The following is a 13,332-nucleotide window of genomic DNA, read 5'->3' on the forward strand; positions in this document are numbered from 1 at the left end:
ACTTGCCACCTGGCACAGTGGGATTGCGATTGTTTGCAGGGGATTTAATGGTAGCTGAAGCAGACGTTAGCTATTACACTGACATGGAAGAAATCAGCAGCTTGCTGGCTTCTGCAGCAAATCCCGTGGAATTCATGTGCCAGGTAAAACAAGGTCAAAGTGGCTTCTGGTGGGGTGGAGGAGGGAGGGAGGGAGGCGAAGAGAGAGATGGAATCCCTGAGCAAACTCTGAAACACAGGGTCGTAAGTGACTGGTCCTTCTTTTGCACTGTCATAGCAGGAGGGCAACAGGAATTTGTTTTGGAGATGGTCTCTCAAGGAATACTATTTGTTTGCACTGTCTGGCTACAGCTATGTTTATGAAATCATATGGAAATCAAAGTGCCTAGTTCTGAACCTATATATAAATGTAAAAGTTTTATAAGCATGGAATCAGCTAGGCAGAGCACCACAGTTTGGCATTCACTTGCACTGTTCAAGAACTGCAGCATAGAGATGGGATTACTCATTTCTGAAAGGAGCAGGAAATAGCTGTTCAACAGATGACAGATCTCATTGTTTGGGGAGAGACAGCATCCAGTAGAATTGGTCCTGTGATCCACAGTAAGGATGGAAACAGAATAAGCTTTGGACTTCATTCAGTGGGGGGTGTTATGACCTGAAAGGGTGAGGAGAGGAGGGGGCTGGGGGTGAAGGAAGACTCAGCTTTCATGAATTGCAGGATCCAGCAGAACAAGGGCTTGAACCCTGAATGGATTCTCTTGGAAGATGTCTTTGACTCCCCATGGTGCTTGGCCTTGTCGAATAGTGATACCCTGGGGGAGGGGGTGGGGGCGGGCATGAGAGCTTCCCTCAGTGGAAGTTTTACCTGCACCCAGTCAAAGGCCAGCGGCTGCTCAGCGGAAGCTCTTCTCCCGAGTTTCCTAAGTGGAGAGAACGGAGCCAGGATCGATCTGCCCATTGCTCCACTTTGTTCCAATGGAATCACATAGCTTGAAATAACCAATGTGTAAAAAAGAATAGCCAGCACAGTCACAGTTCCTACAGTCCTGTGTTTATAAGCCATGTAGCAAAAGCAAGAGGCCTCCCCGCATTCTTTCATGTCACTGTCCCTGAGGGCTCATTTCCTGGTCCGGGACTGACAGAACTCATCTCCCCCTGCAAAAGACAGCCACCCGCCCTCCCTGGGCAGCAGCGCCATCCCTCTTGCCTCACTTCTCTCTGGACAGGTGGTGATGCCCAGTGGTGCCTGCAGGCATCTGGTCCCTTGAAGCTTCTTTTGCTGCTGGGGCCCCCTGGCCAAGGGGCAGAATCAGCAGCTGCCCAGATAGACCCACTCCCTGGGTTTAGGCCCCCGCCTGGTGGAAGGGCTGGCCGGAGGGGTCAGGAATGCGCAAAATGGAATGGGGGCATTTTATGAATGAGACTGTGTGTGTGTGTGTGTAGTAAAATGGGAGCTGTCCAAGAGGATGTGTTAATAAACAAAGGAGGGCTGAAGCTCCCGGCACAGGTTAGTCTGTGCATTAATGAATTACAACAGTTTAGTTCCTGCTTTCTTTGTGCTGTGCCTTAAACTGTTTTCATGGCATCATTCTCTCAGTGTTCCTTATATGCCTTGTGCTGTTTCTGTTGTGTTGCTGGATATCTTGTGATCCACCTTGAGTCTCAGCCAGACAGGTGGACTGTTGGTGCAGTACATATAACCTGTCAATGCCTGCCTCTTTTTGTTCAGGCATTTAAAATAGTTCCATACAACCCAGAAGCTCTGGACAAGATCCTGACAGCGTCACTGAAGGAGAACCTTCCTGCGAGTGGGTGGCATCTCTTAGGGATCAACCAGCTGGAGGAAGACGACATGAGTACAAGTGGGTGCTGGTGGTGATGGGGGAAATACTCTCTGTGTGTGTTATCCTGTTTGGAAGTCTTTTTGTACTTAAAGAGATTCTGCATAGCATCTGCATAGCTTCTGCATAGGAAAGAAAAAGGAAAGAAGATGTATTCAGGCCGCCTTGGCCATCTGATGCAGTACAAGGCAGCAGATGGTCTATCCAAGCTCTTTTTAAAACTCCAGTTCAACAACGCGATTTGAAGGTTTGGTTTTGGACCCCACCCTTTGCTGCCCGAAGGAGTCTTGAAGCGGCTTACAATTTCCTCCCCTTCGTCTCCCCACAAGAGGGGCCTCCCTCTTGTGAGGCGGGGGGGGGGGGGGCTGAGAGAGCTCTGAGAGAACTGGGACTGGCCCAAGGTCCGAGAGCTCTCTCAGCCCCACCTGTCTCACAGGAGGGGAAGGAGATGGGAAGCTGCCCTCAGACTCCTTCGGGTAGTGAAGGGCAGGAGGGGGGGTATAAAACCAAACTTCCTCCTCCTGACCAGAGCCATTGGCATAACTGAGCCCTCAAGTTTCTTTCAAGTTTACTGAATTGTTTTTACATGAATTGAACTGAATTGCCTTTAAATAATGTTAATTTTAAAGTCTGTATATTTATTGTATTGTATACCTATGGATGTTGTTAGCCGCCCTGAGCCTGCTCCGGCGGGGAGGGCGGGATAGAAATAAAATTTTATTATTATTATTTTCTCTTTCTTTCTTTCTTTCTTTCTTTCTTTCTTTCTTTCTTTCTTTCTTTCTTTCTTTCTTTCTTTCTTTCTTTCTTTCTTTCTTTCTTTCTTTCTTTCTTTCTTTCTTTCTTTCTTTCTTTCTTTCTTTCTTTCTTTCTTTCTTTCTTTCTTTCTTTCTTTCTTTCTTTCTTTCTTTCCCTATCCATCCCTCCCTGTGAAAGCAGGCTCAGGGCAGCTTACACATTTATGTAAATACATGGAACATAAAATCATATTAAGATATAAAAACATAAAAGGTTCTCTGGGCCTGGGAGAGAGAGGATGCATCTCCTGGAGTTTTCCTTTTGCCAGCAACGAGCTTGCAGCTGGGTTCAGACATGGAGTCCCCCACCCCCATTTCTGCTGGTTGGATATATTTGGGTGAATTCTAGGGTGGAGGGCACTTCTCCACTGAGACAGTTTCTCCTTCTGTATGATTTTCCCCAGTTTTAACCAGCCTGATGCTAAAAGAAGAAATGCTCCTTCCCCCCCACCCCTCTCTCCTTCCAAGCAGGCCAGAGGGAGGAAGAGCTGCCCACCTTGTTGCACTTTGCTGCGAAATACGGGCTGAAGAACCTCACAGCCCTGCTGCTGACATGCCCGGGAGCCTTGCAAGCTTACAGTGTTGCCAACAAGCGCAGTCTCTACCCCAACAGCCTGGCCGAGCAGCAGGGCTTCAGGGACCTCCGACAGTTCATTGATGAATACGTGGTAAGACTCGGGATCCTTTGCCTCCTGCTTCCCCTCAACTTGACCCCATTAATAGAGAGTTGCCAAAGAGCAAACTGCATTCAGAATCCTACGCTTCTGGTATCACCCTGTTCCAAATGTTAGTCTCTCTCCTCATACTCCTGTCAGCCCTGACCAGTGCCTCTGGGGATATTCCTTCCCCAGTTAGCGGATGGCAAAGGAGGAGATTGAGGAGAGTGACGTGTGGTAAGGACGAGGTTGCTGATGCTTGTTGACTCAGGCCAGAGACCTGCTGCAGTGAAACAGGCAGTAGGAAAGAACAAGAGTCCAGGAGTTCTTTTCCTGAGTCGCTGCTCCCTTCTTCATGCAGCATGCAGAAAGTGAAATGAAATGTTAAAAGCCAGTGTTTAGAGCCATCCAAACATTATTGAACTAGAAGAGAAGCCTTGCTTGCCAGAGACTGCACCCGTCACAGACTAAGCAAGCGCTGCCATGCTGGTGAGAGAGTTCAGGCTCTGGGGAAGAAAAAACCAGAATGTTCACAAAGTGGCACAAGCATGGGGGGTCTTGCTGGGGCAAACATGCTGCATGTAAGTGGAAGTCCTTGTGCTCCTAAGCAACCAAGGGCAAGCAATACAGCTCCCCTTTGAATCCTCCTACTGTGTCCAGAACCTACAGACCGACACAGATTGTATACCGCTTCAGACTGTTGTGGCTTCCTTCCAGTTGTCGCTTGCTAGGACTTCCCTGTTGAAGATTCCTCTCCCTCTTTGCAAAACCAACCCAACACAACATGGGAATTGGAGAGTGCTGAGTACCTCTATTATCAGAGTCAGAAGATGTGATAAAGCCAAGTAGCCTGTTATGTATTGAACATAAGTAACCAGACCTAATGGCGATGGCGACTAAAGGAGACCCTGGGGTCCCCAGATGGAACTCACCTGAGGCCCCGCCCATCAAGATCTGCGGCGGGAAGTTTGACCGACCAGGATTGGCCTGGTCGGATGGGGGGGGGGGGCTGTACCGGGCAATGTATATAAGCGGGGCCCGGCCTGCGCGCTCTCTCTCTTGTGATGTACGTCTGATTAAACTACTATGTTGCCTTCAAACTGTCTCGGTTCTCAGTACATACAGTGGCGACGAAGGTGGGATCCTAGCCAGCCCACCCCATAGGGCCGGCAGATCTGGTGAGAGACGACCAAGACAGCAAGGTTGACCGACGGGCCACCGCCACAGCCACCATGGCTAACCAGAGCGGATCCACCGACCGTCTCGAAGAGTTCAACCCCGCTACTCCGGAGAGGTGGGAGACCTACACGGAGTGAGTCGCGTGCTACCTGCGAGTGAACAGGATAACAGCGGATAGCCTAAAGAGAGACGTCCTCCTGAGCGTTTGTGGCGAGGCCACGTTCGAGATCGCCAAGGGTCTCTCGGCCCCCACGAGGATCACAGAAAAGACCTACGAGGAGATAATCAGACTCCTCACCAGGCATTTCCTGCCCCAACCTTCACTCGTTGCCCGCCGGCTCCTCTTCCACAGGAGAGACCAAGAGGCGGGAGAGACGGCGGCAGACTACCTGGCTGCTCTCCGCCAAATTGCGGGCAACTGCAGCTTCGAAAAGCTGGAGGAGACCCTGTGGGACCGGTTCACGTGGGGTCTGAGGGACGAGAGGCTGCAACAAAAGCTCTTGGAGATGGAAGAGCTCACCCTCCAGAGTGCCTTCAACGAGGTCGTCTCATTCGAGCAGACCACGAGAACCTTCCCCAAGACGAAGGCTGAAGCTGTCCATCGGGAAGAGAGGGACCCCAGCCCACCGGACGAAGAAGAGGCACTCCAGCTACGCCGCCCAACAGGGACGGGCCCACGAGCGGCCCAGCGAACCCGAGCGGCCGAGAGACTTTCAAAAGAACCCCGTAGAAGTCTTAGGGTGGGCAACGGTGGGGGTGGAATACAATGGGTTTCGGGACAAACTCGACATACTGGTGGTCAAGAGGCAGCTCACCACCTTGTTGGGCCTAGCCTGGTTTCGGCCGCTGGGAATAAAGATCGTGGGGGTGCAACAGCTGGGGACGGGGGGGTTCCGGAGGTGTTTGATGGGGCCCTGGGGTGCTACAAGGGGCCTCCCGTATCCTTACCCCTCGATCCCCACGTGCGATCCGTAAGGCTGAAGGCGAGGTGGGTTCCCTTCGCTCTGAAGCCGAAAATCAAAGCGGAGCTAGACCGCCTCACAGCCCAGGGGGTGCTTGAACCTGTGGCCTATGCCGCATGGGAAACCCCAATAGTTACCCCGGTGAAGCCGAACGGGGAGGTGTGCATATGTGTGGATTATAAGTGCACAATTAACAAGGCACTACAGGATAACCCCTACCCCGTTCCAGTAATAAGCCACGTTTTGGCGGAATTAGCGGGGTCCAAAATCTTCGGCAAACTAGTTCTGGCCCAGGTGTACCAGCAGCTGCCCGTGGACGCCGCGACGGCCGAAGCACAGACCATAGTCACCCACAGGGGGGCATTTAAGGTGCGGCGGTTGCAGTTTGGGGTGACTGTGGCCCCGGGGGTGATCCCCGGGTTGCAACCGTTTTTCGACGACGTTTTGATCGCTGCACCGAACGCGGAGGAATTCAGCAACCGGCTATGAGAAGTCCTCCGCTGTTTCCAAGAGGCCGGTCTTAAAGTAAAGCGTGAAAAGCGTTCCCTGGGGGTACTGAGGGTAGAGGTCTTGGGGTTTGCGATCGACACAGCAGGAATCCACCCCACACACGACAAAACCAAGGCCATAGTGGAAGCCCCCATTCCCACAAGCAAGGCGGAGCTACAAAGTTTCTTGGGGTTATTAAATTTCTACCATTCGTTCTTGCCCCACAAAGCTGCCATTGCTGAGCCCCTCCACAGACTCCTAGACAAAATGCCCCGTGGGTCTGGGGGAAGAAGGAGGATGCAGCGTTCCAAGCAGTAAAAGGGCTGCTCGTATCAAACAACGTGCTACACCATTTGGATGAGAGCCTACCGGTGATCTTAGTATGCGATGCGTCACCGTACAGGGTGGGCGCCATGTTGGGTCAACAACTCCCGGATGGGAGGAAGGTCCCGGTAGCCTACTACTCGAGGACTCTGACCCCGTGGAGCGAAACTATGCCCAGATCGATAAGGAGGCATTAGCGATCGTGGCAGGGGTGCATAAGTTTAGCGACTACCTGTACAGGAGGCGTTTCACCATTGCCACGGACCACAAACCGCTCCTGGGCCTCTTAGTGCCAGACCGCCAAACACCACAGATCTTATCGCAGCGCGTTTTGTGGTGGAATCAGTTTCTTAATTCCTACACGTATGCCCTGGTCCACCGGCCTGGGAAGGCGATGGGCCATGCAGACGCTCTCAGTCGCCTCCCGCTGCCCTCCACGGACCCCGACCCGGCCCCAGCCCACCATGTAATGCTCATTGAAACGCTGCCTGAAAGACCCCTACACTCAGCCGAGGTAGCGAAAGCAACGGGGCGAGACAAAATTCTCGCGCGGGTTCTCGACTGGGTGGTGAGGGGCTGGCCAGAGGGAAAACAGGGCGAAGAGTTCAGGGCATACACAACATGCAGGGACGAACTATCCGCCCACAAGGGATGCCTGTTATGGGGGAGCAGGGTGGTGGTTCATCCCCCGCTGCGGAAACAAGTGTTGGGCGCCCTGCATGAAACACACCCAGGGATTGTACGAATGAAGGCCCTAGCACGCAGCTATGTCTGGTGGCTGGGGATGGATGAAGAAATAGAGGGTTGGGTCCGAGGGTGCAAAGCTTGCCAGGAGTCCTGACCTGATCCCCCCAGCGCCCCCGCACAACGCTGGGAACCACGCAGGAAGCCGTGGTCCAGACTACACATTGACTTCGCAGGGCCCTTCCAGGGCCAAATATTTTTTATCTTGGTGGACGCGTACACCAAGTGGTTGGAAGTGATTCCAGTAGCTTCAACCTCAACAGCGGCAGCAATCTGGGCGTTACGCAGGGTCCTATGCACACACGGGATCCCAGACACCATCGTCTCGGACAACGGGACTGCCTTCACATCCCGGGAATTCCGGGAGTTCATGCAGCAATACATGATCCAGCACATCCGGTCCGCTCCTTTCCATCCGGCCACCAACGGCCAAGCCGAGCGGATGGTGCGCACCACAAAGGAAGCACTGGGCTGTATAGTACAGGGGGACTGGGACCACCGGCTAGCCACCTTCCTATTCGAGAATAGGATAACTCCCAACCCAGTCACAGGGGTCAGCCCAGCCGAGCTGTTAATGGGGCGGAAGCTAATCACAAGATTAGATAGCCTGCACCCCGACTGGGCCTCGGACATACGCAGCTCCCCTGAGACCAGAGAAGCGACCAGAGATTCTTCCCAGGGGACCCGATGTATGCAAGGAACTATGCAAACGGCCCCGAGTGGGTTGAGGGCCGGGTACTTCGAGTAGTAGGGTCCCGCCATTACGACGTGTCCACGGGGAGAGGCAGGATATTGCGAAGGCACATCGACCAGATACGTCGCCGCACCCTGCCAGAGGAACCGGCCGAGACACTGGGCGAGGAAGAGCTCACGACCGCGGCTCCACTAAGATCCAACCCAACACAACCAACCGCGCAAGCAAACCGGGGGGTAGAGCCCAACCGTAGCGAGAGCCGGCCCCAGGGAGCAGGGGCAACCAAGGAAGTGCAAGGCGCTGACATCCCCGGGCTGGTGGCGTCCCCATGCGGGGAGTCCGCCACCCCACCCACAACGGAGGCTGGGGCCCCGGAGGCACCGGCGACCGCTCCGACCTCACTAGCTATTCCGAGGAGGTCTAACCGGGAGCGCACGATCCCCGCTTTCTTGCGGGACTATGTGTCCTGAGCCAGGGGGGAGGAGTGTTATGTATTGAACATAAGTAAACAGACCTCATGGCGATGGCGACTAAAGGGACTCCATCCCTGGGGTCCCCGGATGGAGCTTGCCTGAGGCCCCGCCCATCAAGATCTGCGGCGGGAAGTTTGACCGACCAGGATTGGCCTGGTCGGATGGGGGGGGGGGGGCTGTACCAGGCAATGTATATAAGCGGGGCCCGGCCCGCGTGCTCTCTCTCTTGTGATGTACGTCTGATTAAATTACTATGTTGCCTTCAAACTGTCTCGGTTCTCAGTACATTACATAGCCCAAGAATCGTTTTGGTGGTCATGGGAGGCTTGTGGAACACCTAATACACAAGTGAACTGTAATATATGTTGATGTCAAACATCGAGGAATCGATCATGGAAACTTGCAGGAAACAAAAGGTGATCCAGATTGTGAAATGTGAGGCAAAGGGACAGGTTTGGTAGAGAAACCCTCAAGAACGTTTGTGTGAGAAATCAGGGTGCCAGTGTTCACTTGGCTGATCTTAACACACAGTTTTTGAAGGAAAACGAGAGTGAGAGTAACTCTTGCTTTCAAAATATTGACACCCAGGCAAATTGCTCGGGGAGCCTCCTCCTCAACGAGGACAGATGCCACATTAGAAATAGCACATTGCACTGTTGTTTGCTGAACATGAAACAGGTTCATGATATCTATGATGTCACCTCCTTGCACCAGGAAAGAAAGTGCAGTGGCAACACACTTGTCAGCTTCAAGTCAGTTGGGAACACAGAGACTCACAGACTCCACCCCTCAGGGCACCTACTGTGTGTTCAAGAGTTGACTTGTCTACCCTGAAATGGACGATCCATTCCTGAGTAGCCCGCCCTATGGTAACAAATGTCTCCCACCAACTTGTGAAAACAGACCGCACAGGAGGAGCATATACAGATTGTGCTCATGGGACTTTGCTGAACTTGAGAGGTCAGAGGCTGCAAACTGTGACTCGAAGATTGCTCTGGATGCATCTGTGTGAAATGTGGATGTTTGGTGATTCTTGCAGATCAGTAAACATATGGGGCAGGAAGATGATGGTCCCCTTGAGTGGAGTTTTATACCTGTCACTGGTGGGAAAGGGTAGAGGCCAATCAGCACTCACAGAATGAAAGCCGATGAAGGTCAGCGCCACCGCATAATCCTCAATAACAAGGCAATTAGCAATCAAGCCAAATCTGGGGCAGCAGCTCACAAAGTATAACCCAGGACAGGTAGACAATTTGAACCAGGACAAACATAGTGTAGAAAACACAAAATAACCAGGGATAAATGCAAAGTAAATGACCATTACCGTTTTCGCACACAGCTTACCTCGCAGTCACAATCCTGTTCCCTCCGCAGCGTCTGTCGGATTTCCCACCATCTGCGCCGTAGTTACAGGAAGTGCCGCGGCTTTTGCATAGCAAAAGTAAACTGCGTTTTAGCAGTTTACATTTGCTACGCAAAAGCTGCAGCACTTCCTGTAACTTCGGCGCAGATGGTGGGAAATCCAACCAGACACTGCGGAGGGAACAGGATTGTGACTGCGAGGTGAGCTGTGTGCGAAAACAGTCCATGAGTCGAACTCAAAGCGAACCTGAGTTTAAGTCCTAGTGGGGAATGGGTCTTAAGGAAACTGAAATTGACTCACCTACGGGGCGCAAGAGTAGTGAACCCCTTTCTCACCATAGGAATAGCCGCTTTGTCATTTGACCACCCCTGCCCTCAAGAAACTGAGGAGGGGAAGGAAACATGGTCTCCATCGTGATCCTGTAAGTGTTTCCTTGTCTCTGTATGGTCCTGAGCATAGAGGTTTGGAGGAATCCCTTGAGTGTGACCAGAAAGTGATGTCACATCCTCCCAGCATTTGCGGAGACAATGCTGGCAACCCTACATAGGCCTAGTTAGGTGTCGTGGTGAAGTGTGCAGACTTTTATCTGGGAGAACCGGGTTTGATTCCCACTCCTCCTCCACCTGCACCTGCTAATGTGACCTTGAGGCAGTCATAAGTTCTCTCAAGGCTGTTCCTTCTCTCAGAGCTCTCTCAGCCCCACCTCCCTCACAGGGCGTCTGTTGTGGGGAGGGGAGGGGAGAGGTGATTGTGAGCCACTCTGAGACTCCTTTGGCTAGTGAAGGGCAGGGTATAAATCCAACCTCTTCTTCTAGCACCAGCAGTGCCCCATGGTGCCATGGCCCAGGCCAGGTTTGTCAAGATGGCCCTGGCAATCATGGCCCCGGCCCCATTCACCTTTTCTTTTGCTGTTGTTGGTAAGCACAGGGTTTCCCGGCATGTGGATGGAGGAGAATTGGAAACCAAGGAGCATGTGGGTGACTCCAGTATTTCTCTCTCTGTGCTCATTCCCACAATTGGCATCCAAACTCTTCTTCTGGCTCTCTTCCCTTCCTAGGAGACGGCAGACATGTTGAAGAGCCACATAAAGGAGCAGCTGATGGAGGGGACAGAAGACGACTCCCTGTATGAGTCCATGGCTCACCGCTCCACTGACCTCCTGATGAAATGTTCTCTGAATCCGGGCTGTGACGAGGAGCTCTACGAATCCATGGCGGGCCAGGTCCCTGGAGTCTCAGAAGACATGTGTAAGTGTTGCGTTCAGCTCCTTGCTGTGAAGTTCTGTCTCAGCAGTAGCCCCTGCCACATCAGTGGGGCAGCATCCTGGCTTGCCACCAAAGGGTCAGCTAGGAAAAACAGCAGCACAGCATGTGAAGAAGGGAGAGTGGGCTTCGCCTCGTGGTACAGCTGGCAGACTACGGGCCAGAAATCCTTATGGCTGCCCTTCTTGTGTGCAGTCCTTCTGCCTCTGTGGCCAGTTTATATTTTATTTGTAACCCACTTTTCTCCCTGAGAGAGGATCCAAAGCATCTCTTCCCATCAGTGCCCCCTCTCCCCTCTGGCCTCACCACCACTACTTTCACCTTGCGAGGGCAGGTGAGACTGAGAGACAGTGATGGGCCCAAGGTCACCCAGCCGGCTCTCACAGCTGAGCAGGAGCTTCCAACCTGGTGGTCCTGGCCTGACACTCCAAAGTGGGCTGCCTGCTTCCCAGCCTTTTCTTTTCCTAAAGGTAGATCCAGGTGGACAGTCGTGTTGGTCTGAAGCAGTGGAACAAAGTAGGAGTCAAGTATCACCCTTAAGACCAACTTCTTTTTTCTAGGGGTGGCCATTTGCTCCTAGAATCATAGAGTTGGAAGGGACCTCCAGGGTCATCTAGTCCAACCCCCTGCACAGTGCAAGAAATCCATAAATACCTACCCCAAATTCACAGGATCTTCATCACTGTCAGATTGGTCATCCAGCCTCTGTTTAAAAACCTCCAAGGAAGGAGAGCCCACCACCTCCCGAGGAAGCCTCTTCCACTGAGGAATCACTCTGTCAGGAAGTTCTTCCTAATGTTGAGCTGGAAACTCTTTTGATGTAATTGCAACCCATTGATTCCTCAGCTGCCTGAGACGGATTCCCCATGGGCATTTGCTCTGCCTCCACTCTTCTCCCTGCACCGGCTCAAGCAATGGATTCCCCGCTAGTTGCTCTGCAGCGCCTCTTGCGTCATGGCTCCTTCCCATTACTGTCATAGCAACAGGATGCTGTTTTTTTTGGAATTCCAGTTGCCGTGATGGGAATGGGAAGGAGCCCTGAAGAAAGAGGCAACACGGAGCGACTGTTGGGGAATCGATGGCTTGAGCCGATGCAAGGAGAGGTGTGGGGGCCGAGCAAATGCCGGTGAGAAATCAGTCTGAGTTTGCATTTGGTTTGCTCCTTCCCTCCTCGGCATGAAAAGGAAGGTATGTTGCTTCCTGTACTCTCCTTGACTTCATTAGTTGGCCATGTTGGCCTCTCCAGGGACTTGTTTGTGCCCTTTCTTAGGCCACGATGGGACTGTGGTTTTAAATGGCCTCCAAATGCCTGAAAGGATGTGGGCCTTTCTGTTCATCCACTTCAGCTTTCTTCTGAAGTGGTGTGTGACCATGTTGGTCTTCCTCAGCCTTTCTCTTTCACGTCATTTGTTAAATTTGTCACGGTGCAGGCCCAGTGGCCTGGCTTCCATGCCACATAGATGATGGTTGGCACCGCTCGCATCTGGGACTGGCTGCAGGAAGGCTTAGCAGAGGCCCTGTGGTGTGAAATCTTCAGACCTGAATGTATCAGCTGAAGTCGCCTGTTCTTAAAGACCCTCATTGCCTCAGAAGCTTCTTTCTCCATCACAGTCCGTTCATCTCAAGGAAGGGCTAGACGGTGCCACATGCGCAGACACAGAAGAAAACCATGGACACCTGCTCTTTCGAGGGAAGTGAATGGTTTCTGAGTGAAGAAACACTGCTGGGTGGGTCCTTAGCTTGCACCCTGCCTGTTCACCCACTCCAGTCCAAACCTCACCCCCCCACTCCCTGCTTGTTGTTTTGGCAGCATCTTTGCTCTCAGAAACATGCATCTGGGACCTCATGGGGGTGGGCACCTTGAGAGGGGAGCTGCCACAGAATAGCAGTGGGCATGGAAAAGGCGGAACTCAAATCTGCCCTCAGTCTTGCTGCATCGGTAGTTTTAGTTTTACTTCTCAGCCACCTTGGTCTTATGGAAACAGCTGCGTTCCTCCAAAAGAGCCGGAGGTCACTGTGTCAGGCGCACATTTTCATATTCATTCATGTTTTGTTTGCTTTTTTGGAAGTTTTGTAATAAGCTAGCCTCATGCAGTCTTCTCAGAGCTCAGAAGCTGAGCGGGGTCAGCCCTGGGGAGTACTTGGGACGGGAGACCCCCACGGGAGGAAGCAAGCCAGGGTTCTGCCCAAAGGCAGGCCAGAGCAAACCACCTCTGCTCAGCATCATCTCTTGCCTGGAAAACCCCGTGATGGGGAGGAGGGGTGGAGTTGATCCCAATTTGATGGCACTTGATTATTGTTAACATGATGCATAACGTAGATTGCAGGTCGTTCAGCCTCAGAAATTCTCTGTCCTCTGGCACCCTCTCCCTGCCCTCCAACTCAAAGCAGCCCCCCTCTTCTGTTGCATCTGGCTAGCCTAGTTGCACAGTAGCCCCTCTCCCACATTGCTCCTCCAAAGTGCAACGTTCATGTAAAGTACTGGGGTTGGCGCAGTAAGAGACCAGAGTCGGAGAGTGATTTCAGCAAGCTTTACTTCAGGAACA

General features: G+C 52.5%; 1 protein-coding gene across 1 annotated transcript in view; it reads left to right on the plus strand.

Annotated features, from left to right (window-relative positions):
* Window positions 1-13,332, plus strand: part of PIK3AP1 (phosphoinositide-3-kinase adaptor protein 1) — a gene marked incomplete at its 5' end in the record, with an annotated part of 95,041 nt that overhangs the window by 26,623 nt on the left and 55,086 nt on the right. Inside the window, 4 exons of the mRNA XM_060236282.1 lie at window positions 1-143; window positions 1,732-1,864; window positions 3,112-3,308; window positions 10,582-10,771. Coding sequence (XP_060092265.1) covers window positions 1-143; window positions 1,732-1,864; window positions 3,112-3,308; window positions 10,582-10,771 — 663 coding nt within the window. The remainder of the gene's footprint in view (window positions 144-1,731; window positions 1,865-3,111; window positions 3,309-10,581; window positions 10,772-13,332) is intronic.

The sequence above is a fragment of the Heteronotia binoei genome, chromosome 4 (genome assembly GCF_032191835.1).
Source record: "Heteronotia binoei isolate CCM8104 ecotype False Entrance Well chromosome 4, APGP_CSIRO_Hbin_v1, whole genome shotgun sequence".
Classification (NCBI taxonomy): domain Eukaryota; kingdom Metazoa; phylum Chordata; class Lepidosauria; order Squamata; family Gekkonidae; genus Heteronotia; species Heteronotia binoei.